The 25,894-nt window shown below is 56.9% G+C and overlaps 1 protein-coding gene across 1 annotated transcript; it reads right to left on the bottom strand.

Moving 5' to 3' along the window:
- Positions 1-1,076: 1,076 nt before the first annotated feature.
- ACACB (acetyl-CoA carboxylase beta) lies at positions 1,077-25,880 on the bottom strand. The gene is made up of 54 exons (XM_017814297.1): positions 25,557-25,880; positions 24,445-24,857; positions 22,965-23,097; positions 22,393-22,531; positions 22,046-22,155; positions 21,793-21,874; positions 21,220-21,318; positions 20,818-20,927; positions 20,454-20,564; positions 20,079-20,288; positions 19,568-19,738; positions 19,148-19,309; positions 18,787-18,950; positions 18,009-18,159; positions 17,825-17,928; positions 17,050-17,131; positions 16,353-16,498; positions 16,122-16,272; positions 15,837-15,971; positions 15,211-15,357; positions 14,916-15,104; positions 14,506-14,606; positions 14,335-14,423; positions 14,112-14,236; positions 13,531-13,644; positions 13,335-13,448; positions 12,862-12,951; positions 12,642-12,760; positions 12,264-12,401; positions 11,732-11,831; positions 11,533-11,640; positions 11,297-11,353; positions 10,671-10,712; positions 10,364-10,579; positions 10,123-10,278; positions 9,603-9,806; positions 8,956-9,111; positions 8,297-8,419; positions 7,744-8,013; positions 7,341-7,438; positions 7,056-7,176; positions 6,762-6,872; positions 6,109-6,252; positions 5,904-6,024; positions 5,643-5,739; positions 5,371-5,467; positions 4,993-5,128; positions 4,509-4,686; positions 3,917-4,029; positions 3,242-3,396; positions 2,854-3,024; positions 2,121-2,257; positions 1,855-1,991; positions 1,077-1,087 (listed from the first exon to the last, which is right to left on the bottom strand). The coding sequence occupies exons 2-53, from the start codon at positions 24,846-24,848 to the stop codon at positions 1,865-1,867; spliced, it is 7,128 nt and encodes a 2,375-aa protein (XP_017669786.1). The 5' UTR covers positions 24,849-24,857; positions 25,557-25,880; the 3' UTR covers positions 1,077-1,087; positions 1,855-1,864.
- Between the last annotated feature and the right edge of the window lie 14 nt (positions 25,881-25,894).

Genomic DNA, 25,894 nt, shown 5'->3' with positions numbered 1-25,894 from the left:
CATTAATAGAATTTTCCAGTGTCATATCCAGGTGCTCACAGGCTCCTCTCTCCCACCCCCACCCATGGATTAAACCCGGAGGGTGCAGGATGCTGGAGTGACCCAGTGGGCATCTTTTTTCTTGAAAGTCCCTTCTGTGAAGATCAGGGGATAGAAAACAACTGTGCCTGTATCCTCCCAGCACATCCATCCGTGGAAACCTCTTCCCAAGGGCAGGATGCTCCACGTCATAATTTATTGCTCAAGGACAATGTGATTGATGATCATTTGCTGTGACTGGCGTCATCTATGATGTCTGTGTTTTTTAAATAAATATTTCTTAGCACTAAGCCTGGGTCCCTGGATGTGCTGGGTGATAACTGCTCTGGTGGCAGGGAGCCCTTGCCATGCCAGGCTTTCCCAAGATTCATTCCCTTTACAGACACGGTTCTATAGGTGTATCCTTGGCTCAAATCCTCCAGGAGAGAAGGAGTTTACAGGTGTTTGGTGCACCCTGTTCCTCACACCCTCTGTAGCCAAATCCCTGAACAAGCTCTGGTGTGGGGGTAGGGGCTGGCAGGAGGGATACTCAGAGCTGCTCCACACCCAAACAGGTCCTGTGCCACAGGAAGGGGCCAGAGGCACCAGCCCCTGCTCAGATCCACCACGTTTGTACAAGGACACAAGACACAGAGGTCAGAAATTTTCCCTGGAGCTGAGCCCACTTTATTGCCCTTGGTTTGGCTCCTGTGCATGAGGATCAGCAGTGACACCTTTCAAACCAGGAAGTGTCTCACAAGGTCATTCCTACTCCCACCTCAGGACAGGGAGACCTCCCATAGATCCCGGGGAACCCCTAGCCCAGGCATGACCAGGGAGCTGTCCACCTTCACAATACCAGCACTGCTCTTAACAATGTGTCCCATCTTCCACCACCATCCTGCTCCTCCTTTGTGAGCCAAAGATAACCCTGTGCTGGTGAAATAACACAGCCAGAGGCACTGGAAAGCATGTGTCCAATTGTCCTCTCCATGACCAAGATGATTAAAGGCCACCTGAGAAGCAAGGTACAGGTCCAGGCAGGTGACAAGTCACCCCGTGAGCTCTTCTACCCTGCTGTGCTTCAGAGGAGGAACCAGGTCACTGGGGCAGGAGCACCTGGAGCTGTGTCCTCCTTCTTCTCCATCCTCCACAGGAGCTAGAAAGGACATGAAATGGGTGAGAGGAACAGTTGGTTCAGTCAGTGGTGGATCCTTTCACATTCCCACTGCAACAGCTCCCAGATGAGCTCACTTAGGACGTTTCTGGCTATCAGCTACTCGCAGTCTCATCTACTCTTTGCCCTCCAACAAGGGGAAAGACAAGTTGCTCCTCCCAGTTTCTAAACCATCAGTTGAGGCTGCTGCTCACAGGATGTTCATTTCCTTGTGTTGGTGCCTGGGCAGCTCCTTTGTCCTGCTCCCTGTGGCCTCTGGGCTAGTAGGTTTGAACCTCCAGCTCTGTCCAGTCTCATAACATGTGTCTGATCTGGTGTTTGTTTTAAAGATCAGGGCCAGGCTTTGCAACTAAAACACAGTAAAAGATCTTAGATTCTTATTAAAACCAACTTCTGCACCAGGTCCAGACTCCAGGCTTGGCTTGGGACAAGTTTATCTTCTGCCAAGTTGCCCCTCTGGTGAACACCCCCGTGCCAGAGGGGCCTCTGCATGGATGGCAAGACCATCTCCATGGCTTAAAATACAAACACTGGCGTCCTTTATTTAGGCATGTGAGGAAGAGTCCAAGGCTTCAGTTCCAGGGCTGAGGAGCCATGAGGGGAGGTGAGGCTCTGTCCTGGTGCCCCTCCTGCCCCGCGGGGATTGCCCTGGGCAGCACCAGCCCTGGCTCAGGAGGGGTCATCTGTGTCCACCGTGGACAGGAGATGGGCCACCTGGGCCTTCTGGGCACCGGTGATGTGCTGGGCCATCTGCACCATGCAGTCCATGGTCACCTCGGGGTTGGCCTGGAGCAAGCTGCAAGGCAGATGGGAGAGGGCAGCTGGCTGGGAGGCTGAAGGAAGAACCACCTTCTCTGCACCCCCTGCTGTTCCCACCCCAGGGATCATCATCAGCCTCCTCATCCTGGCTCCCATGGCCCCTCACCTGCGGATGTGTTTGAGGATGTAATCCCTCCTCAGGTGCTTGATGTTCTCCCTGATGACTGACTGGGTGCTGTCATCCTCCTGCATGTGCTTCTCCAGCCACTCCACCACCACCTGGTTGTTGTCCCAGAGGTAGCCCTGTGGAGAGCAGCACAGTGGGCAGGGGGTCCTGCTGCCTGCACAGCCTGAGCCCCCCCTTCCTCCTGTGGCCTCAAAACCAGGCAATGGGCATTTCCTTCCCAGTCCTGCACATATGGCATGGCACAATCCCCCACTCCCATGTTCCAGTCATGGGGTAAAAGGTTCAGTCTGGAAACTGAAATTCATGAAACCTTTGCAAACTGTTTAAAATGCCAAAAGTTAAGGTAAAACACGTTTCCTTTGCATGTCATCACTTCCTGGCTCAGCAAGAACAGGACTGGCACAGCGACACGTGTGTGTCATTTGAAAGCAGCTCAAATGCAAAGAACCCAAGTCTCTCATCTGCCCTGGGAAGCCCTGTCATGGTAAAAAGTGTTTATTTGGGGACCACCTTGCTATTGCTGAGCACCAGCACCCAACTGGGTGACAGACATCCCCAGCCTCTGGGCTGCTCAGCTGCCCACCCAGACACATTCCCTTCATATATTTAAACCTTCAAAGAGGCACCACCAAAATATCTGAGTGATGGGAGAGCAAGGTGAGAGCCCTTGGGACGCCCAGAGGGTGTCTCAGGAGGTTGGGGCGGGAGGTACCTTTTCAGCTCCCTCCGTCTCCATGAACCAGCGCCGCAGCATGGACTGGATGTGGATGTGGCTGAGCTCACTGTTGGCCTTCAGCACCTCCGCTTTCACCCCCTGCTCCAGCAGCAGCCGCCGCAGCCTCCAGTAGAGGAAGGAGCGGGCATTCCTCCACTCCAGGATGTCCTGCAGGAACAGGCACAGCCGGGTTTGCCTTTGCAGGAGGAGGAGGAGCCGATGTGCTCGCCCATAGCTCCGGATCGAGGGCAGAGGGCAGTGCAGGGGCAGGAACAGTCTGGGAGCTGCAGCCCCTCGGGAGGGGATTTGCCTCCTGCCTTTGTGCCGCTACCGCAGAAATCCCTGCCCCGAGCCCTTCCCCTGGCCTGGTGTCCTCCCAGCTCACCGTGATGACTCCTTTCTCCTGCATGCGGCCCGGGGTGTCGTGCAGGTCGGCGAAGCGCACGGCCACCTGGTGGTACACGGGCAGGAGCAGCTCCTCCCTCGCCTTCAGCTGCTTCTCCAGCTCCTTGCGCTGCGCCTCCGACAGCTCGGGGTTGCCTGGGGGACACACTGTGCTGAGCAGTCCCAGCGGTGGGATCCACAGGCACCACGGGATCTGTGGTCCCTCTGTGCTGCCACATCAGCCACTCCCACTGGGAAACGGGGTGCCACGTCCCTTTGCTTTGGCACAGTTACATCAGAGCCCAGCCACAGAGGCTGTGGCCACGAAGGGGTCACACACAAGAGAAGGGAGGTGGCATTTGCAGGACTCTGTGGGACTGTGTTGTGGCAGGATGGAGGGACATGGGGGCAAGGACCACCCAATGCATTGGGTACAATTCAGCATAGCCATTGCCATTTTTCATCTCAAAGCATGGGAGAAGACCTCAGCCCCAGCCCTAGGAGATACAGGTGTTCTAAAGTACCACCATAGCCTCTTGGCAGGCATGGTATCAGAAAAGCCATGAAGAATTTTCCCAGAGGAACACTAAAGGATTTCCTGGTGATTGCCATCATAGTGCTTAAGCCTCATTTTTTAATTTACCACCACCAATGCCCTGAAATTCCCTCCCCTTACCCAGCTGCTCAACAAGCTTGGTATAGACTGGATCAATCCTTCTCATGGTCTTCACCAAATCCTTCTTCCTGAACTTAATCTCCACTGTTCCTCCAGGCTCCAAAATGCCTCCCCTGGAAGGAAAGTTTAGTGAAGCAGGGACTGCTCTTCATGGAGAATAAATCCTGGGAGAAGAGAAGCAGCTCTCTTTTCTGAGGATTAGGGAGAGAAAACCTAAAAGGATTTTGCTTCCACTGTGAGATTCTTGTCTACCCTGCCACTCACAGCTCACTCCAATGTGCAGGTTAGAGAAAAGGTCTCCTGACTGCAGAACTGTGTTTTAGTTGCCCACAGCCTTTGCTGGAGGCAGGAGAATATTCCAAGGAGACACCTTGGGGATATCCCAAACCTTTCCATTATTCTATGACACCTGCCATGCTGCTCTGCAAGAACCTTGGAACTTGTCACTGATGGCTTTGAAAGGGTTAAAACCAGATATCTCAAGTGGCAGAAGGTCCTTGCCATGGGACTGTGGCTCTGCAGCCCCCATTCCCCAGCTCTCCCTTCCCCGCACAGGGGCTGTGGGGGACACCCACGTGTTTGGGGTGCTGACCTGCTCTCCTTGTCGGCGTAGAGCTCCACGTGCAGGGGGTTGATGGTGGAGTCGATGACCACCCAGGAGCCCCCCCTCAGCTCTGCGTGAGGGGGGATGTAGACCAGCACAGGCTGCCTGAAATCCCGCAGGCTGTCCACGATCAGGGCGCCGAACTTCAGCATTTGGTCGTACATGTCTGAGAGCCAAAGAGACTCAGTGGCTGAGTGACACCACTGCCATGGCCAGGCCACTGCCCCAGCCTCCTCCAGCTGCCCAAAGCCACCTTCTCTATTGGAGATACAAACAAGCTCCCCAAAACCAGCCCAGCAGGGAGCTGCCAACCCCTGGGACTTGGATCCTGCAATGCCCCAGCCCAATCCCATATCCCAGGGTGGTGTAGGCAGAACCCTGGTAGGCTGGGACAGCCCAGGACCCCGTGGGATGGCAGGGGTGCTGGCAGTATGTCACAGCATGGGAATCTGGGCATACCAAGCATGGATACCTTTCATGCCGCTGGAGAAGCCTCTCCAGTTGGCAAAGATCATCAGCGGGAGGTGCTCCCGGTTGAAATCCCGAATGGCCTGGGCTGTTTTAAAGGCAGAGTCTGGGAACCAGACCTGCCCAGCCTGCTGGATTATCTGGAAAAGACAGTGAGTAGCAGCTCTGAGAATGTGCCAGCTCTTCCCAGCACACCACACTGTAGGTCAGCAGCACATGGTGTGAAATAGCTGAAAGGATACAAACTGACCGAGCACCCTTGATTTCACCAGAATTAAGAAAAATCCAGACATGCCAAAGAATTCCACTAAGCTTTTTCCCTGCTCTCCCCTCCAGCCTCCTCTCAGGTGCTGCTTGGCCTCACTAAGGTCTCCCCACACACCTTTGCCTCTGAGTCCAGGTTGGCGGGGTCCGCAGGGATCGTCACCTCCACAGTGCGGGTCTCAACAGCGATGACACCCACAGGGAGACCCCCCAGCCTGCAGCAAGGCAGGGTGGTCTCAGCAGAGGCCACTTCCCCTCCATGCTGCACCCCAGGCCCACCACAGAGCTGCTCCCCCTCCACCATCCCAAGAGCAGTGCCAGGGCTCTAGTGTGCTTGGCTACACATTCAGGTTCCCTGCCCCAGGCTCCATCCCCTGCTCCTGGCAGTACCTTGCTCTGCCAACCACAACTGTTTGAGCCCACGGCCTCATGATCTCCATGAAACTGCCCTGGTCAAAGAAGCCACTCTGCCAGACCCCCTTGAGACCTGTGGAGCACAGGAAAACATGGAATGGTGCAAGGGTGAGCACTGAAGGGCTCCCTGTGCACAACCCATGGAAAAGAACACCTTCTGCACCGGGAGAGGGGGGGTGCACCTGTAAGATATTTTTGGGAGCAGCGCTGCAAAGGTCTTGGGATGCTCTCACTTACTTGGATGGGGTCTCCCTGCCAGCATCCACCTGGGGTCGTAGGGGACTTTGGAAGGGATAAAACCAATTTCTCTTTCAACGGGGTCACTTATGGCAGTGACGGGCACAGGGCTCTGGTTATCCTGCAAGGGAGACCCCAAAGGGCAGGTCACCAGCCAGGTAGGGGGTAACACTCCCCACATCACCACCCTGCAGCACCCTCCTACCTTGGGTATGTACGAGAGCCACTGCAGGATGGTGTAGACCCCCTCAAAGTCATCTGGGACGGTGACGTGGGAAACGCCATTGTTGTGCATGATCTGCACTCCTCCCAGCTGGTTATTGGAGGTGTAAACCTCCCGGCCCAACACCTGCACAGAGTTACCAACAGAAACAGATGGGGCTCTGCCACCACAGGAGCTGCTCCCTTGCTCTGTTTGTTAATCCACACCTCCGCACAGACACGTTGCCTCTGGTCTGGCTGAATTTCCCCCTCTGTACAGGCTGATGTTAAAGTGAAGGAATCCTGCTTCCGTGCACAGGTTTAGTGCAGCAGGTTTGAAATCAGCTCAAACCAGCGTGATTTTGCCCAGAGATGGGTCCTGCCCCTGGGGCTGGAGCCCAACAGTCCCTGAGGCAGCTCATCCATCCCACCCTGCCCCAGGAATGATGCCCTGGCCCCTAAAACAACATTGCAAAGCTGTGGGGTGACATGGTCTCCCTGCTCAGTGAGACCAGCACAGCTGCAGCTCCTCCAGACAAGGTCCCATGAGATGATGAGCAGGGAGATGTCACCTTTACCCACGGGACAGGGAAGGAGCCCACACAGGGAGCGGTGTGAGGGACAGTGCCATGGAGGACACACAGCTGGACTCAGTACCTTATTGAGAGCCGTGACACCCGTGAGGATGATGTGGGAGTTCTCCACCTGGATGACACGCTGGCCCAGCCTCACCAGGTAGGCACCAATCCCAATGGCACGACAGGTTACCTGGGCACACACACAAGGACACGTGGGGTCACTGGGGGCAGAGGGTGTAGGATGGATCACAAACACCTGGAGAAGGATGCTCTGAAGGGATCTGATCCTTGTTGCATCCTGTTATCCCCTCCAGAGACACCTTAAAAGCGAGCAGGAGAGAGGGGAGGAGCAGGGGAAGGGCCCCAGCAGTACCATGCTGATGGTCACTATCTCGTCGTAGGCGCGGGAGGACTCCCCAGCAATGGTGCCTGCAGCTCTCAGGTTTTCCACCCCAAATCCATTTTCCTTCCCGATTATGTCCAGGAGAACATACCTGCAGGGAAAGCAGAGCCATGGTGTGGGTGGGAGCAAGGGAAGAACTCACCTGTGTAATGTGTCTGTCAGGATGCTGAGCAAGGAGCTGGGAGATGCATCATGGCAGGATATAGGGCAGGGCTTGAGGTGTCTCTGTGCAACCCAGGGGATACCAGGGCTCACCTGGACTCACCACCTTCCTCCACGTGTTCACAGCGCACCGAGTTCATGGTGCTGATCCTTGTGTAGTCCTGGGGAGTCAGGTACAGATACCTGAACCCCTGAAAATGAAGAGCAGGAGGATGAGTTGCAGAACACCCAATGCACACACTCATGAGGGACATGGCCCCTCTCCAAAACCACCCCGAGCCCCCACTGAGCATCACCAGTGGCTGAGGGACCAGGGCTGGACAAAGTTTTATCTGGGGAGAGTTGAAGGAACCGTCCCTGTGGTGCTGAGTGCGGGTGTGAGCTCACTCCCCATTCTGATCCCACAGCTTGATGTCCCAATTTAGCCCTGGTCCTTCCTTCCCCAGCTAAGCCCTCCGTTGTTTTCTGTGCTGCAGGGGGGGAGGTGCCCACACACCTTGTAGGGCTCGGCAGGGTCCACCCAGGCCACCTGGAACATTTGCTTGATCTCCTCGGCAAAGCCGATGCGGGCGCCGCTGTTGGCAGCGATGTAGACGCGGGGGATTCCCTCAGCCCGCGCCAGCTCCGAGGCCCTCAGGAACACCAGGTCCTCCTCGGGCCCGAAGGAGCCGATCTTGTATGTGATGTCGTTGCAGATGAGCACGATGTCCCGGCCTTTGGGATACTCGGGGGTCTTCAGCTTCATTTTGAAAGCAACCATCCCCACCTGCCCCGAAACAGCACAAGGTACAGAATTCTCCAGAGAATCACAGAATCACTGAGGTTGGAAAAGACCTCCAAGATCATGGAGTCCAACCTTGACCGATCACTACCTTGTCAACGAGACCAGAGCACTGAGCGCCATCTCCAAGAGACATGGGGCTGAGATGCAGGTGGCATTAACCAACAGACAAGATGCTTGAGGAGCATCTCCTGAGCTTTAAACACACTGAGCCACTAGCCATTCCTACCTGCTTCCCCCACCCCATTCTCAAATCATCCCCCACTACCTCATTCCCTCCAGGGACCCTGTTCATCTGCACGAGGTGTCCCTGTGAGTCCAGCACCAGTTCAGTGTAAGTCAGGATGTCCTTGGGGTACTGTTCTGAGGAGCCCCACAGTTTGAAGAGAGCCTGCAGAGACACAGTGCTTGGGATGAGCTGGTGCAGGGGCCAGGCAGCTCCTGGGATATTGCCCAGCACAGACACACTACTGCAGCAGCCTGGGACTGGGGTGTCTGGGACTGGGAGGAGCAAAACTCTGTGTCAGAGGGGTGACTGGAACTGGGAGGAGCAAAACTCTGTGTCAGAGGCCCCCAGTGCTGCAGCCCTCCTTGCATGGGGCCTCCTGATTCACATCCTCCATGAGTGCAACCACAGCAAGTTGCAAGAATCATCAAATCCTTGAATCGCGTGGGTTTGGAAGAGACCTTGAAGACCATCTAGTTCCAACCCTCGTCACAGGCAGGGAGAGCCAGGAATTCCAAGAACTAGGAATTGGTTTAGAAATATTTCATATAACCAAAAATGTTGCAGTTTGGGCTCTTTTCCTTTTCTCATTGTCTAGGTCAGGGGAGAGGGGCCTTTTCCCCAGATGGGAATATTTAGGAAGGGTGAGGTCGAAGAACAAATGCGATAATTCAGAGCTCTTTCTGCTCAGCCAGACTCACCTGCCTGATCATCTCTGGGAAGTCATACACGTAGGTGGTGCCCAAGGACTGTGCCTGGAACCGCTTGGCCTGGAGCAGGTCCTTGGTGACGTAGGGGGTGTTGATGAGCATTCCATGCTGTGGTCCTTGCTTGTCTCCATATGACTGGAACATGATCTGAGGAGAAGGGCAGAGTGTTGGCTACCTTCTCCCAGTGTCATGGTGAGTCTTCTGTTGGAGCACTCCTGAGCTCTGCCGGGCCAAGGTGCTTGTGCCTGTGTCCCAAGCATGATTTTCCACCCCACTCTTTGCTATTGAGGGGTCACTGTCACACTGCTGTGCTGCAAGTAGCAGTGACACCATAACCTTCACCTCCCAGACCCAAAACTGTCTGACCATGCACCAGCATCACCCCAAGGAGTACAACTGAATGGAGCTCAGAACATTTTGGAGCAAAGTATGACCATGGGGAACTCAACTGGATGCAGACAGAGGGGATTGAAACCAGACCAGCTCTGGGAATGCCGTTGGAAGTCTGGGGGCTCTGGACAGACCAGCATTGCAGATGCACAAGGAGTTTTGCAGAAGCCTCCCTAGAGCTCTGCCATAGCCAGCAGTGCTCAGGCAGTCATGGCTGGGTTCTTGCAGCTGGAGCTGTGGTTACTCACATTGCCAGTGCTGGGGTCCCTCACTTCCTTGTAGAGGCTGATATCCAGGTAGTACCCGGACTCGTTGGTCAGGAAGAGGCGGATGGGGATGGCGGTGGCAGTGGGTGTCAGGCGGATGTTGATCTTCACCTCGGCCTGCAGGACCCGCAGCTTCCAGAGGCGGCTGCCATAGCGCATCACCATGGAGCGCACCGACTCCTCGATCTGGGCATGGGATGGCACACGGATGGGTTGGTGGCTCCAAGGACAGCACTGCCCGCAAGTGCACAATGCCACGGCCGGAACAGCCCTGTTGCACCTCAACCCCAAACAGCCATTTTGGATTTGCTTAGGAGAGCCCCTTCCCTCTTCCCCATCCCCACAGCCTGGTACTGACATCCAGCCTCTCTGCTGGGGGGAGGAAAACAGCTGTGGGTTGGCTGCCCATCCCTGCAGTGGTACTGAGCACAGGGGTGACAGAACCTCCATCTGCAGATCAGCAACGCGTAAATAGCAGGAAGCAGAATCCTGAGGAACACACCTTGGAAGGGTCCATGATGACGTTCGGGACGAAGTTGAGGAAGATGTGGTTGCAGTCGGTGCGGACGATGGTGTTGTTGAAGGCCACCTCCAGCTCATCCATGGCCTCCAGGAGCAGCCGCTCACCCTCGTTCTGCAGGTACTCGAAGGAGGCCTCCTGTGGTAGCCCAGGCAGCTCAGTGGTGCCCAGACCACCCCTGCACCCGAAACATGCCCACCAGGGACACCCGGCACCGCCTTGCCTTGGTGATGAGGTCGGAGTGGCGCACGATGGCGCGGATGAAGAAGCGGTAGTCGGTGGTCTCGGCGCCCGCCCGCACCTTGGCAGCCCCCAGGTACAGGTGCATCTTGTGGTTGGCGCAGGGAATGGCCGTCAGGTCGAAGTTGCGCATGCGGCTCAGCTCCAGCTGGAAGGCGAGCGCCGGCTCCAGGTGCCGGTAGATCCGATCCTCTGCAAACTGCCCCGGCACAGCCATGAGCCCGTGGTGAGCCAGCACGGAGCCGGTGGTGAGCCAGCACCACCGGGGCTCTGCTCCCACCCACTCTTACCTCGTCCCTGGCTCTGAACGTGAAAAACTTTGGGAATTCTCTCTAGAAAAAAAGGGAGAGAGAGGACAACATGAACAGTCCTTGGCATGCAGAGGATTGTTCTGATTTTCAGCGGATTCATTAAAAGGGAAAAACCTTGCAGGCTTCACTCCCCAAAGGGAAAAGGGCTAGGAGGAATTGATTGGATTAGACTTTAAAAAGAAATTCTTCCCTGTGAGGGTGGGGAGACCCTGGCACAGGTTGCCCTGATGAGAAGCTGTGGCTGCCCCATCCCTGGATGTGTTCAAGGCCAGGCTGGATGGGGCTTGGAGCAACCCGGGATAGTGGAAGGTATCCCTGCCCATAGCATGGGGGTGGAATGGGATGTGCATTAAGGTCCTTTCCAACACAAACCACTCTGTGACTTTATAATGATTCTATGATGCCTTTTAAAGGCAGCTTAAAGCTATGTAGTGGCCCTGCAGGAACCACGTTACTGGAGATATGAGCTACATAAAGGCTGACACAAGAGATAAATCACCTATTGAATCACTCATTAATTCCCAGCTCCTGATGCACAATGGGTTCATCCATCCCTCAGTGCTGTATAAGGTATTTAGAGATGTTGGAGGCTCAGTAGAACTCACCTGCTGGGCAATGAGGAATGTGATTCTTCGGAGACCACAGTCCACAAGGATATTTTTCTACACAGAAACAGAAGATTCTACCAGTCACGGGAGCACAAGCATCTCCAACAAGGGAGCAAACAAAACCCAAGCTATAGCATTTTGGTGACCCCCACGTGGAGATGAGGCAGTGCCATGGGGTACAGTGCCACAGCTTGAAGGCTCTGCAGAAAGGGGGTCCAGCCCTAGTGACAGACCTTGGACTGGGCAAAGGCCCTGAAGATGGGCACCAGCTTCTCATCTTCCACGTGGTCTGCTGAGCAAAGCGCGATGTTGAGGATGTGGATCGGCTCCTCTCGGATGTTCTGGCAACAAAACCCACCAGTCAACCCCAACCAGCAGCACCACTGCCAGACCAGCACCACCTGAGGGGGTCAGCACCAGCACTGTGCCCACCTTGGCATCCTCCTCTTCATAGATGGTGGCTTGTGCCTCGCTGATGAGCCCGCTCTCTGATGGAGAGTTGGCAAAGCAGGAGATCACTTCATCGAAGTTCCTACCCAAACAGCAGGGATGGGGTGACCAGACAGCACACTGTGCCCACCCTTGCCTGAGAGGACAGCACCAGGTGCCCACTGTGGCAGGGACACAGGTACCAGCACAACAGCCCAGGGTGTGTGCCAGCTCCGCCAGCCCATGACAAACCCACAGCTCATGAAACACAGCTCTGAGCGCTGCTGTGTAATGAGCAGAGATGTTTAACCTGGGCCATGTAAGCTTTAGCCAGGTCCCACATGTCCCCAAAAGCCACATCATGTCCCCACCAGGTAACTGTCCTACTGAGAAGACCCAGCCTCCAGCTGTGATGGGAACTGGAGCTGCCTCAGGCACTGCCCAGCTGCAGCTCTTCCACCCTGTTTTGCTCTCCAACAACAACAGTGGCACCCAAAATGCACGAAACCAGCCAGGCATGTCCCCACACCCCCACCTTGTGAAGTCCTCAAATCTGCTGAAGGCCACCATGACTCCCATCCGCTGGCTTGGGGGGGAAAAGCCACTGTCCATGAACAGCTCAGTGCTGTGCCGGGCCAGGTCAGGGTTGGAGATGCTGATGGGGACAGCCATCCTGCCAGGGGAGCAAGGCAGCCATCAGCCACGGGGAGAGGCACCTCTCCAGGGTCCAACCAGGACCATGGAGGTCCCACATGGGCCCCTGGCCTGGAGAGAGCTCATTCTGCTCCACCAGCAGCGGGACAGCGCAGTGAGCAGCTCCTGCTGAGGGTCCCTGTGCTTCACATGGAGGGAATGGTACAAACCCAACAGCTTTGCAAAAAGAACCATGCCCAGGGGAGCGGGACCCCTGTACCTGTTGGGGTGGGAGGAGGGCAGCATGAACTGGAACTCCACCAGGCAGGTGCCATCCGAAAGCTGCCGGTGCTGGAGGCTGTTCAGCTCATAGGCGATGTAGCCCCGCCGCACATACACCTGAGGGGGATGCAGGAGGTACCACCATGCCCTTGCTCCCCCCCAACCCCCCTGTGCCATCCCCAGATCCCCCGTGCCCCCCGCAGCCCCCCAGCCCTCACCTCCAGCGCTGCCATGCGCACCACCCTGTTGGTGTGGTAGAAGAAGACGGGAAGCACATCAAAGATGGAGGTTTCTGACAGGATCAGTTTCTGGGGGAAGAAAGCAGAATTTAGGGCAAGAATGAAGTGGGACCACCCTGCTCCATCATAGGATGGGGGAGGCACGTTCCAGAGGGGTCCCTCAATGAGGGGTGAGCAGGACTGGCCACTGGGATGCCCTGGGACAGCCAACCCACCATGGGGTCACAGACAGAGCCAGACACAGATCCACATGTCAGTTCCCTGCCAAATGCAGTGCAGAACAGGGGATGGAGACTGGCAGCACTGGAGTGCACCCCCTCCTCTGCTCCACACAGCCACTGCAGCAAGGCTCTGAGTGCTTTTTTGGCTATTTTTAAGATTAAACCACTTGCAGCCAGACCCCCTCCCCAAAGCCACCCGAATTCCCTCATGAAAAATGCACAATTCCCAACCTTGAGGTTCTCAGGGCAGTACTCGTGTCCATACATGTCGATGGCAGAGATGAAGATGGACTCCACCTGGTTGTGCCGCAGCTCGTAGGAGGGCATGTGAGAGGCAATGAGCACCTGTGAGGGGAGAGGTGGAGCTGGAGTGAGGGGCACAGGGCTGGGGACAGGGTTGGGATGGCACCACGTGGTGCTCACTGACCTGCCGGGCCCTCAGTGCCACTTTGGAGTGCTCGGTCTTGCTGAGCTGTGTCAGCTCGTGCAGGATGGCCGTCAGCTCGTCTGTCAGCGTGGGGTCACGGCCACACAGCTGGTCCTGCAAGGCCACATCAGCACAGCTCAGCTCAGGCATCTGGGATGGATTCATCCCAAACCCCAGCATCACGTGGGATGGCTTTATCCTGCACCCCACACTCTCATGGGATGGCTTCATCCCAAAACCCAACCCCACACAGGCAATGGGGATAAAACTCAAGGCACTAAAATGGTGCAAGATGCTCTTTGACCCAAGTGACCCACGCAACAGAGGGGAGATAATTAAAATAAAGGGACAAAATAAAGGGATAATGAGGTAGGAATGGACACTTGAATGCAAACCCCAAACCCTGGGATGCATTAAACATAGGAGCAGAAAAGCTGTTTCCCATGTGTCTACTTCAAGGAGAAAGCACAGGGCTGTGACAACTGTGGCCATCCTGCAGCGATACAGAGCTGCCTCGGCACACAGGCTCTTCCCTGCCACTAGCCTTTGCTCCTGGAGTCTCAGGCATGGGCTGTACTCACAATTAACATGATCACCAGCATGTTCTTCTTGGCCACCTGGGCGTGGGAGAAGATGCTCTCCAGCACGGGGTTCATGTCGGGTTTACACTTCTCCCGCAGGCTGATGACACACTTGTCATAGTGAGCTGTGGGGCAGGGCATGGTGAGCCCTGCAGCCCCCCAGAGAGCCCTGCACCCCCCCAGAGCCCCATAGGCCTTAACCCAGAAAGCCCTGAGCCCTCACCATGCTGGAACTGTGTCTCTACTTGCAGGTAACGCCTGAGCAGGTCCAGCACCACTGTCTTCATGTAGCCCCGGATGCCACTGCGGTACCTGGGGACCAAAAACCCCACTGTGCTGCAAGGAAGTGGCCATGGTGGAGGGACCAGGGGGTCACAGACAGCACAGGGCTCACCTCTGCACCAGCTGCACCAAGCTCTGTGTGTTCATGAAGAAGACCTCCCGCTCAGCCTTCCTCTGCAGCGTGGCCGCATGGGTGTCCAGCACATTGGCGATCTGTGGGGAGAGGGGACAGGCTCTGGGGGGGCTCAGGGGCACAAGGCCACCAGCTCACCCCTTCCCTGGGGATGGGGCTGCTGCACCTGGAGCCTTTCCCTTGGTCTTTTTCTCACAAAGTGAAAAATGCTAAGTGGCAAATAAATACAAAACAAACACACAGATAGAAACAAATACACAGATAGAAACAAATAAGCATAGAAACACACATATTTCCCTCACCCCTAAGATCTTGGTAGCACAAATTCAGGGAGAAGCTCCAGTTAAAAGGAGTGGGGCAGAGCTGGGTGCAGCCCCTGTAGTGCTCACCTGCTGGCTGGGGAAGCGGCAGAGCACCGAGGTGATATTGCTGGCATACTGTGCCATCACCTTTCGGATGGACTTCTCCACGGACAGTGGGATTCTTCCCGAAATGCTCGTCATGATCTCCTGCAGCTCCAGGAGGGGCAGGGCGGGGTCCCGCAGGGTGGTCATCAGCTGTGCCACCCATTCCTTCACCTGTGGGAGCAGAAGCTGGTGCTGCCCGCTCCCACCAGCACTGTTGGGCTCGCCGTCGTGGCAAACACGTGGCAGCAGGGCAGGACACCCGGCACATGGCACCCACCTTGGCCTTGAAGTAGGGCTCGGGCAGGCAGTACCCATTCATGATGTTGGTGAGGTTGTCCAGCACGTTGCGGAGAACTTGGTGCTGCTTCTCGCCGGTGATGGGGAGGGTCTGCTGGGCTGGGAGCCCCCCTGTGAACGGCTGCGCCTGGAGAGGGCACAGGGAGGTGGCCTGACCTGTCCTTGCTGACCTGGGACAGACCCTCCCCAAGAACTGCAGCTGCCCCAGAGGAAGCAGCACGACCCCTCCAGTCTGCTTTGCATTAGATTCAAAGGAAGCACTTGACATTCAGGTTCATGGCTGTGCCAGTGCCTCAGCAAGCTAAACGTGCAGAAAACCTGGAGATTTTAGTGCTTTAGATGCACATTTTTAGTGCATGTGAGCCTCTGCACACCGAGTAAGCACGTGTGGGACACTGAAACAGAGCAATCCACCTGCAGCAGTGCTTAAGCTCCAGCACAGCTGGCTAAGGGACATGGCATGACCCCCCGAGGCACGGGGACACATCCCCGTGTCGCCCCAGTCAGGGCAGCTTCTCCACTTTGTCCCTCAGGGCGCATTCCCGGGATGCCAGCTGGGAGCAGGCAGGAGGGGACAGGAGCGTGGCAGGGCCCCCGCAGACTCACGGGCTTCACTTTGCTGGGATCATCGAGCTGGAGGCGAGCGATGACACAGCCGGCCTCCAGCAGCGCCCCCGGCCGCTTGATGTAGTGCACCCGCCCGGCCTCCTCCACCGTCAGCGTCATGATGATCTTCATCACCTGGGCGGGGAGGGGCAAGACCGTAAGGGTGACAGCAGCACCCCTGGGCTGCAGATCCCACGAGCATCGCGGCAGCGTGGGTGGGTTCCACCTTTGCTGTCCCCCAGCGCTGCAGGAATGCTGCTCCTCCAGCTTTTCTGCAAAACTCACCTCAATTTCTGCAAAAACCTTCCCCTTGTCCACGTGGCCACCGTCTTCCACCACGTACTGCAGCAGCTTCCCCGCGGAGGGCGAGCGCAGCACCGTCGGGTCCTTCTCCTTCTCGAAGGTGCACGTTTTGTTGCCGATGGTGATCCGGTACCTTAAGGAGAGGGAAAGGTGTCACCAGCCAGCTGTGGGTCAGCAGGGATGGTTGATGGGGCCCTGTGCGGAGGGAGGTACCTGTCGATCTCCTCCTTCATGTAGGTGGTGTAGCTGCAGCCATTGTAGGACAGCAGGAGCCCGCCGTCGTTGAGCCGGTGCACGTCTATCTCGATGTGCGTGTGGTTCATGATGACCACGTACGTCGTCAGCGACTGGCGGGCGACCTGCGGGCAGGGAGACCCCTCAGTGCAACCCCAAAACACCACAAGGGTCGGGCTGGGTGTTGCTGGGGGTGGCAGAGAGTGAGGAGCATCTCTCTGCACTCCGTGCAAGGGCCAGTGCCATGGGATGGGGCTGTGCGGAGGCAGCAACCTCCTCAGGCTGCACCAAGGAGCTGGTTTAACTCACAGACCAAAGCTGGGTTAACTCACAGCCCAGAGCTGGTACAATTCACAGCCTGGAATTAGTCTAGCTCACAGCTCAGAGCTGGTGTAACTCATGGCTCACCTGCTGCTTTCATTGTGAGTAGGGAGTTTTGCATGAAGTTCAACTAATTGGGTTTAAAAGCAAGAAAAGGAAGTCTTTTAATAAACTTAGGGCAACAGGGTGTATGAAACTGTCTAGTTAAAATGAGGTTATTAAGGTTATGAGGTTATTAACCTCAATTTTTATGCTGCGCTGTTTTAAAGGACCTTTGTCCCTGAGGGCATAAATAGGTCCCTGTCCCTGTGCAAGTGCTGTGGCCAGTTCAGGGGGAGCACAGCCCTGTCCTCACCTGCAGGATGTACTTCACACCCTCGTAGATGAGCTCCACATCGACAATGTTCAGCAGGGAGGCTGCTGGCAGCACCTGCCCCCTGGAACACAGCGGAGGGGTCAGGCACCACAGCATTCCTTGCCTCTCCAAGCGTTGGGATGCAGTGGTGCTGTTGGGGCATGTAAGCTCCAAGCTGGCTATGGGAGGGAACAACAGTAACTGGAGGGGACAAGTGTCAGCTTTAAATGACCCACATGAGCACTATGTACAAACGGATCTGGAGGGAGGCCAAGCACTAGGAAAACACTCAGATAAGGTGTGTGGGAGAGCCCTGGGCACCCTCCAAGGCCAGAGGAATAACCTTGATATTCAAAAACAAAAGCAAGCTGCATCAGCCAAGCCACTTTCCCTTGAAAGCTGTTTTCCCAGCCTCAGGAAATCTTTTCCACTCTCCAAACAGAGTGATAGCGAAGGAGCCAGAGCTGTGAGTCACAGCAGATCCTCGTCCACGGCTCTCACAGGGCTACTGCCACTAGACGTGCAAAGCTTTTGCAGCAAAAATGGAAGGAAGACGGTCCAGGAGAGCAACACTCAGGTCTCCACTGTGGCTGCCCCATCCCTGGAAGTGTTCCAGACCAGGTTGGGCAGGGCTTGGAGCAACCTGGTCTAGTGGAAGGTGTCCCTGCCCATGGCAGGGAGATGGGAACTAGATGGTCTTTAAGGCCACTTCCAACCCAAACCATTCCATGACATTCACTCCCTGTGCCCCCCTCCAGCAGCCCCCACCCCACACCTCTCCAGCGTGTGCAGGAAGTCAGTCATGCACGTCCTGAAGGCAGCATCCGCCACATTCAGGGCACCACAGACAAGCCCCAGCATCGTGTCCGGCTTCTCTGCCTGAGGGAGGCAAAAATAACAGGGTTTGGGTCCTAGACCAGGAGGGGAGTGGTGGCCCCAGAGACCCCTATGTGCCCCACCTGCACTTTCTCGGCGATCAGATGGTCCAGCCAGCCCGTGTGTATCTTGTTGTTCTGGAAGCTCTCTGTCTCCAGCAGCTTAATCAGATACTCCACTGTGGTCCGGAAATCCCCACGGATAGACAGCTCCTTCAGGGCAACCACCATGTTCCTTTGGGGAGTAAAATCCTCCATTAATGACCAAGAATACAGTGCTTGGCTTTCAGCAGAGGAAACAGGGGAGCCATGGGGACTGGGATGACGAGCTCCTGAGGTGATGAGCTCCTGAGCCCTGGGCACCTTCACAGAATAGAATCACAGGATGGTTTGGGTTGGAAGGAACCTTAAAGATCATCCCATTCCACCCCCCGCCATGGGCAGGGACATCTTCCACAAGATCAGGTTGCTCAATGCCCTGTCCAACCTTGTCATGAAACAGTCCTGGATGAAACAGGCCCACAGTCAGAATTCTCTTAATAAAACACTTAAACACTCAAGACGGTCTCGCTACATGCTGTTCAATTCCTGAATGGACACTGCCGTTCCCAGGCACTCGGCAATGCTCAGGACATCACTACCATGTGTCCTTGAGGATCAGGTTAATAAACTGGGGCCATAGCACCACCACAGTCCTAAAAACTCTGGCTTTGGCCAGACAGCCCTGGCAGCACAAGCCAGCTGCTCAGCACAGTGGCACTGTGCTGGGCCTCTTGGATAAAAGCCACTTTTTCCAGCTCATGCGCTGATTGTGACTCTTCCTGAGGACACCACCCCCTCCAACCCATCCTGCCACACTCACGAGATGGCCTCCTCCCGGTTCTCTCCCCAGGAGAAGCAGTGCCCGAACTGGGAATCAGTGAACTCGTGCAGCCCCCCGGCCGCTGCCACACTGAAGTACCCCCAGACGTTCTTGCTGCTGCGGAAGTTCAGCTCCTGCACCGTCCCTGAGCTGGGCTTGAAACCCTGAGCCAAGACAGAGCAGGGATGGAGGAACTAGGACTGAGACTCATGCAGTGAGACAGGGAAGGGGAACCCACATGGGGAACTCATGTGAACATTGTCTGGCTGTGGAGGACCATGCCCAGATCAACCCCACAAATGGCAGGGTCCCCTTGTCCCCACGTGTGGGGCTGGTGCGCGAGGCCCCGACCCCAGCTCACCTCCTCGGGGTTCTCGCTGGTGATCCGGGCAGCAATGACATGGCCTCTGGGCACAGGGGGGTTGGTGGGGCTGTGGAAGCTGATGGGGGTGTCCCCCCAGGGGCTCTCCCCGTACAGCACCCGGATGTCTTTTATCCTGTGCAAGGGAATGCCCATCGCGATCTGTGTGAGAAACAAGGGCTTGAGCTGCCAGAGCAAGACTTCAGCATCAAAATTAACACTGGGAGACATCGACAGGTGATTTGAATGCAAAGCTCCCAGAAAATGCCATAGGAGAAAGAGGGATGCTACGTCACTTCCACTTGTGCCTTCCATCCTGATATACGGGACAGGTTTCCTGTGCCAGGCTCCAGCCCAGCACTCCTCTCTAAATCACTAAACCCTCTAACACACCTTGGATTTTCCCGTGTGTGCAGATACCTGCAGCTGAGCCGCTGGGAGATTCACATCCGCCACCATCTCCGTGCACGGGTGCTCCACCTGCAGGCGCGGGTTCAGCTCCAGGAAGTGGAAGCTCCCGTCCTCGCTGTACAGGTACTCCACGGTGCCCGCGCTCACGTACCCCACCATCTGGGCCAGGCGGACGGCACACTGCGAGACAGGGGAGACCCCGCAGGGATCAGGGAATCAGGGGAGACCCTGGCTTGGAAGGGGTCCACAGGTATCATCGACCCAGCCACTGGCCGTGCATAGGACACCCCAAAAATCCCACCCTGTGTTTGAGAGTCCAAATGCTCCCTGAACTATGTCAGGCTTAGGCCTGTGACCATTGCCCTGGGAAGCCTGTTACAGTGCCTGACCACCCTGGACAGGGAGTCCCTGCTGGGCTCAGGAGTCCTTCCCTTCCTTAAAACCCCAATAAACCCAGCAAGAACCAGACCACTCAGTTTCCCATTAAAAGCTCGTGCTGCCCCAAGATCAGGCCGCCCACCTTCTCCATGACCTCGGTGACAGCAGGGGCCGCGATGGTGGCTGGTGCCTCCTCAATGATCTTCTGGTGCCGGCGCTGGATGGAGCAGTCGCGGCCGAAGAGGGAGATGGCATTGCCGTACTCGTCAGCCAACACCTGCACCTCCAGGTGCCGCGCGTGCTGCGCCAGCTGCATCAGGAAAATGGGCGAGCCGGGCGCCTCCGCCTGCACCTGCAGCGGGGAGAGGGTTGTGCTCTGCCATCACCCCCCAAAATTCACCCCAGGAGGGAGGCAGAGTTCAGGCAGAAAGTCGGAGATGCCCAGGGTGGGAGCAGGACCTGCTGTGTGCCCTAGGGTGGGATGGGGACAGGGATGAGGGTTCTGGGCACCTCTTACCTGACGGAAACAGGCACCAAATTCCTCTGCTGCCTCCACTTTTCGGATGCCTTTGCCCCCACCGCCTTCTGCTGCCTTGATCATCAGTGGGTAGCCGATCCTCATGGCCACCTGAAGAGGGACAAGAGCTGGAGTGACCACAGTGCTTTGGACCCCAAACCACCACCCCAACAGCCCACACAGCTCCATACATCCCTGAGCAGGATTGCACCAAGCCACTGCCATGCAGAGCAACAAACTGCTACTGCCACAGCCTTGTGTCACTGTCACATGTGCTGGAGGCCACAAGCGCCAGGGCAGGCAGGCTCTGAGGAGAAATCATGGTGGGCAAGAGACAACCAGCTGCCCATGGGCTCAGTGTTACCTCCAGGCCTTCCTGCAGGTCCTTCACGCAGCCCTGTGCGTATGTCTCCAGGGGGATGCTGATCGTCTGTTGATGCTTCTCGTCCTCCTCAGACCACTGGGCCATCAGACCTGTGTAGGCATGACCAGAGCTATGGTCACCCCCAGGGTGGCACAGCTGGTGGGACATCCTGGCTGTGCCCAGAATTCTGGGGATTCTGCATTGGCACACACCATTTCCCATTTCCATGCATCCCATCTCCAGAAACCCCTCTGCCCAAACCAACAGCTGCAGTGGGGTCCCCAATACCTGCAGCCAGCCAGGCCAGGGACCCCAACCTTGGTGTTTGTTCAGGGGGCAAAGAAAGGCAGGGAGAGGGAGTGGGGGAGCAGGGAGGATGTGGGGGCTGTGAGGGGCTCTTACCACTCCCACTCCATGGCAGCGTGGGGATCTCCAGCGTCTGAGCCACGATGGTGGAGGCGACTTTGTCCCCCAGCGCCCACATGGCATCACTGGGGGGACCTTCAGAGAGGAGGGAAGGGGTGAGGGGGTCAGCCCAACCCTATAGGCCCATTCCCATCATATGGAGGCTGCAGGGAGCTGCTCCCCACTGAGTCAGCACCACCAGCCCTCCTGCAAGGAGTGGAGGCAGGGGAAACACCCCCAAACCCACTGCCCAGTTCAGGATGGAGCTCAACCCTTCTCCAAGGGGAGCCCAGGCTGACCCTGGCTGGGAATCCCATAAGGTTTACTCCCACCTAACATTCCTCCATGAACACTGCATCAGCTCGAGAATTACAGGGAAAACTCAGAAAACAGTGGGATTCCTGGGAACGTTGCAGGAAACCAGCCTGGGGTCTGCCACTCTACAGGGTGGGCATGCCAGAGGCACCAAAGGGGCATTCCCAGTGCAGTGTCCCTGGGAGCGAGAATGTGTGCACACACCAACCCAACACCTGCTGCTCCCTCCAGGACAGGGAAGCAGTGAGACCTTACCTAGGAAAGCTATCCCATTTTTCTGCAGGAGTTCTGGCAGCTTGTGGTTTTCCGAGGCATGTCCCCAGCCAGCCCACACCGCCTGGCACACGGAGAAGGAGCATTGGGAATGTTACCCCTGTGCTGGATCTCCCATTGGCCACATGCTGTGCCCAGCTCCTCGCCACACAGGGACATCACCCATTTTGGGGTGTCCCCTCTGCCCAGCAGCTTCCCTTGGCAAAGAAGTGGGAGACACATGAGTGGCCACTACCTGGACTGGGATCCGTTTGGAAATGTCCACAATCAGCTCCACGTTGGCGTAGTTGTTGTTGTTGGTCCCACCGGGGACGGGCACATAGTGATCTGCCATCTTGATGTACTCTGCAAGACAGCACGTGGGGGTGCTGGGAGCCAGTCCCACGAGCTGCACCACCCCTCAAATCCTCCACCCTGGCGAGGCTGGAGGGGAGGAAAATTATTTCCTCCCAAATTTGACTGCACAGGAGGAAAGTCTGTGACCCTGGGCTATGCAGATCCCTCACATCCCAGGCAGGAAAGAGCTGCCCCCACTCAGCCCCAGGCAGGGAAGTTCCCCCCTGGGATGCTTCCAGGAATTACCTGCGTTAGCCTTGAGGTCCTCAGGGGTGACCATGACCACGAAGCGGATGGTGCGCTCGTTCCGGAACATCTCGTATGCCCAGCGGCGGATGGAGCGCATGCACTTCACAGCAGCGATGCCGTTGTTGGCAATGAGGACCTGGAGATGGGACAGGGAGTGGCAGGGTGGACCTTCTCCTTGCTGCTGGGGTGCAGGACAGGGAGTATGGCCTCCAGGGATGGCAGCAAGGGGACAAGCGATAGGTGTGGGGCAAAGTAGGGTGGATTTGTTAACCGGGCACTTCCTGACAGTACATCCTGGCAGAGCAGGAGGCTCCTCAGCAGCATCTCTATGTCTGGGGGATAACCAAGGATGGGACTTCAGCCATCGTTTGTGCCCACCAGCCAAAGCCTCTGTGTGCTGTTCCCTCTCCCAGCCCATGAGAAGCTGGGCGATGAACAGCTTTGGGCTGCCCTGGGCTGCCATCAGTCTGAGCCCAGTGGACATGGGACTCTTGGGCAGTGCTCAAGGGTGTCCCTGTGAAAAGCAGTGACCCCCCCCCAGTTCCAGGCAGGGGCATGTGGGGACAGACCTTCTCGATGACGCGGTTGCCCCCAAAGCGGGTGACGAACTCTGCCGGGGAGGCGACGGAGAAGTCCCGCTGCAGATCCATCTTCCTGTGCTCATGGCCTGGCTTCGGCAGGTGTGTCCCGGACATGCTGGGCCTGCGGTGGGACGTGATGGCTGTTACTGATCCCATAGCCACCCCAGTGTGCCCACAGCCACTCCAATGAGCCCACAGCCACCCCAGTGAGCCCACAGCCATGCCTCTAGGCTGAACAGGGCATGTTCCAAACCCCATGGCACAAGTACCCAGCCTCTGAGGGGTGCAGCCAGGCTTGGGCCTTCCCATGGCCCTGCCCAGAGTTTTAAGCAACTTCTAATTCTAAAGCAGGTTCACATCCCCCCTCATAGCTCAGCCAGATATTTCGATGTCATTCCATAAGTGAGCTATAAATAAACAAAGGAGGGAGGACCACCCCCGGAACCCCCTCAGACAAGCAGATTTTGTACAAGTAGCACTTGGCACATTTATTGTAAGAGGATACATGCAAACCCCTCTGGGATGTTGGCAAATGTCCCAGTCTCTGCCTGCACTCAGGGTATTTTCTGAGTAGCTGGAGCACCCCATCGGACAGTGCCAGGTTTATCTGCCCTCCCTCAGCCCCAAACCCACCACAAAGCCCATCCCCTCCTGAAAACCACAACAACCCTGTCTATAACATGACTCAGGCAGGACATAAGGACATTCCTTGTATGTGGAAGCACAGAGAAGCAGCAGGGATAGCGCCGGCAGCTCTGTGAGCCCACCCTAAACCCAGCACAGCAAGAGCCACTGCCAGGCTGTAGTGTCATAACACGTCCCCACAGCCAAAGAGGTGTTATTTTTAACCCAAGCAGAGCAGCCAGAGGAGCTGGGCAGCAGAACTTGGTTTCCAGTTGTTCCTGCTGGCCCTCAGCTGTGCTCCCATGGGAGCTGACTGGTGCAGACCAGCAGAGAGCTGCCCCACAGCCCTGACAGTACCAGGAAAAGTCACTGTGAATTTGCCCAAAGCTCATCTAGTTCTCATCAATTCATCACAAAACACCAAAGAGCTACTTTCATAGACTTGCAGGAACAGCACAGGAGCATCCCACATACTCCAGTCCTGCAGGGATGTGTTTCCCCACATACAATACCAGGAGTGTCTTAGCATCGCCCCATAGCAGAAGCAAAGTGACCCTGGCAGCAGGACTGGGGCCCTTCCATCCTGATATCCAAAACAGTGATTTTGGGGAAGCACCTCCTGCCCTGGTCGTTGCCACGCTCATGTACGTGGTGCTGCTGTCACACAGCGCTTGGGGACACTGGCTCTCCCTGGGGTTCTGCCCCAAAGGGAGTTGGAGGGGGACATCGACTTGGGGGACTCAAGAAGCTTGTGCACTCCAATTTTAGTACTAGGTTCCCTGAGAAATGCATCCACCATCTCCAGCCTGGCCATCCGACCACATTCCCAGCCCCAGCACTGTACCTGATGCCCCTGGGAGGCTCCAGCGAGGTGGTCATAGCGGGGGACTCGGGGATGGTGCCCCCCACCCCAGCCAGGCTGCTGCGCCGCCGGCCCACCCTGAAGGCTGTGGTCATCACCTCGTCATCGGAATTGTCATCAAAGGAGCCCAGCACAAACTTGGCGAGGGACGGGCGGCGCAGGGCAGCGGGGTTGTACACGGCCAGCTGCTCCTGCTCCCCGGCCACGGCTTTGGAGGCCCTTGGCGGTGGGTGGGAGTCCGGGGGGCTCACTTGGGATGGGGGCTTAGCTGCGGAAGACTGCTCCGGGGTCTGCTCCAGCTTCTCCTCCACCTTGCGTGGAAGGTTGGACATTGTGGCCCCAATGAGCAGCACCAAAAGCAGCAGGAGAAGGGCAACCAGTAGCATTCACCAGCCCTGGGAGAGGGGGAGAACCTCAGTCATGGAGAACCCAAGCCCCTCATCAGTTGGAGTCATGGCAGTAACCCCCCAAACACAACGGCCCCTTCCCCATTTCTCCCCACCCCACAGCCCCCGCAGTGCCAAGCCAGGCATTACCAGGGTGACCACAGGCTCAGCCAGAGCTGTTTTTCCTGCTCAGAGCAGGGGAAGCTGTGAGGGGGCAATGGGGGCACCAGAGCAGGGGGAGCTGTGAGGGGGCAATGGGGGCACAGGAGCAGCTCTGTGAGGGGATGATGAGGGCACCAGAGCAGTAGAAGCTGTAAGGGGATAATGGGGGCACAGGAGCAGGAGCTGAGGGGTGATGGGAACACCAGAGCAGGGGGATCTGTGAGGGGACTACAGGGGCACAGAAGCAGGGGGAGCTGTGAGGGATAAAGGGGGCACCCACTGGAGCAGGAGGAGCTGTGAGGGGGCAATGGGGGCACAGCCCCACTCTGAGGGGCTGACATGGCCTCCCACCCCCCAGCCACTGGTAGCACCCTCAGGAGGGCAGCAAGGCCACCCCACCACCCCCAGCCTGGCCCCTCAGAGATGGGGGGGGCCTTAATGAAACCCACAAATCTCTACAAGTCGGGTCGATCATCCCCATCAAACTGGGGATGGCAGGGAGTGAAAACCACCACGGCCCCCTCAGCCCCGAGAAAGGTCACTCACCATCGGTGCCGAGCCGCGTGTCCCCTCACACCGACATGGACAATTCCAGCTGCTCTCGCGGTCACGCTGCTCTCAGTGATCACTCCCTGTGTCCATCTGTCCCGCCCGGGCCGAATCCCACCCGCTGCCAGGGCCACTCCGTGGGGGAAGCACGGCCCAGGCCCCCCCGGGGTGTTCCAGTGGCGTCTCACACGTGACAGTCACGTCAAGCGCAAATATTTCCCCGCTAACGTGTCTGGAAAACTTCTGCTGGAGATGAGGGTGGAAAGAGGGAGGGAGGGCCCAGGACACCCGATCCTTGGGGGACAAAGGTACCCTGGCCCTGTGCCTGGTCATGG

Source organism: Lepidothrix coronata, unplaced genomic scaffold (genome assembly GCF_001604755.1).
Source record: "Lepidothrix coronata isolate B3197 unplaced genomic scaffold, Lepidothrix_coronata-1.0 Scaffold44, whole genome shotgun sequence".
Lineage (NCBI taxonomy): Eukaryota > Metazoa > Chordata > Aves > Passeriformes > Pipridae > Lepidothrix > Lepidothrix coronata.
This window is presented reverse-complemented; position numbering and strand designations above follow the sequence as displayed.

Coding starts and splice junctions, on each gene's coding strand:
- ACACB (XM_017814297.1), bottom strand. CDS start 24,848: ATGCTACTGGTTGCCCTTCTCCTGCTGCTTTTGGTGCTGCTCATTGGG. Junction 19,739..20,078: donor TCACCGAGGTCATGGAGAAG/GTGGGCGGCCTG, acceptor CCTGTCTCGCAG/TGTGCCGTCCGCCTGGCCCA. Junction 17,132..17,824: donor TTCCTGCACACGCTGGAGAG/GTGTGGGGTGGG, acceptor GCTGTGTTCCAG/GGGGCAGGTGCTGCCAGCAG.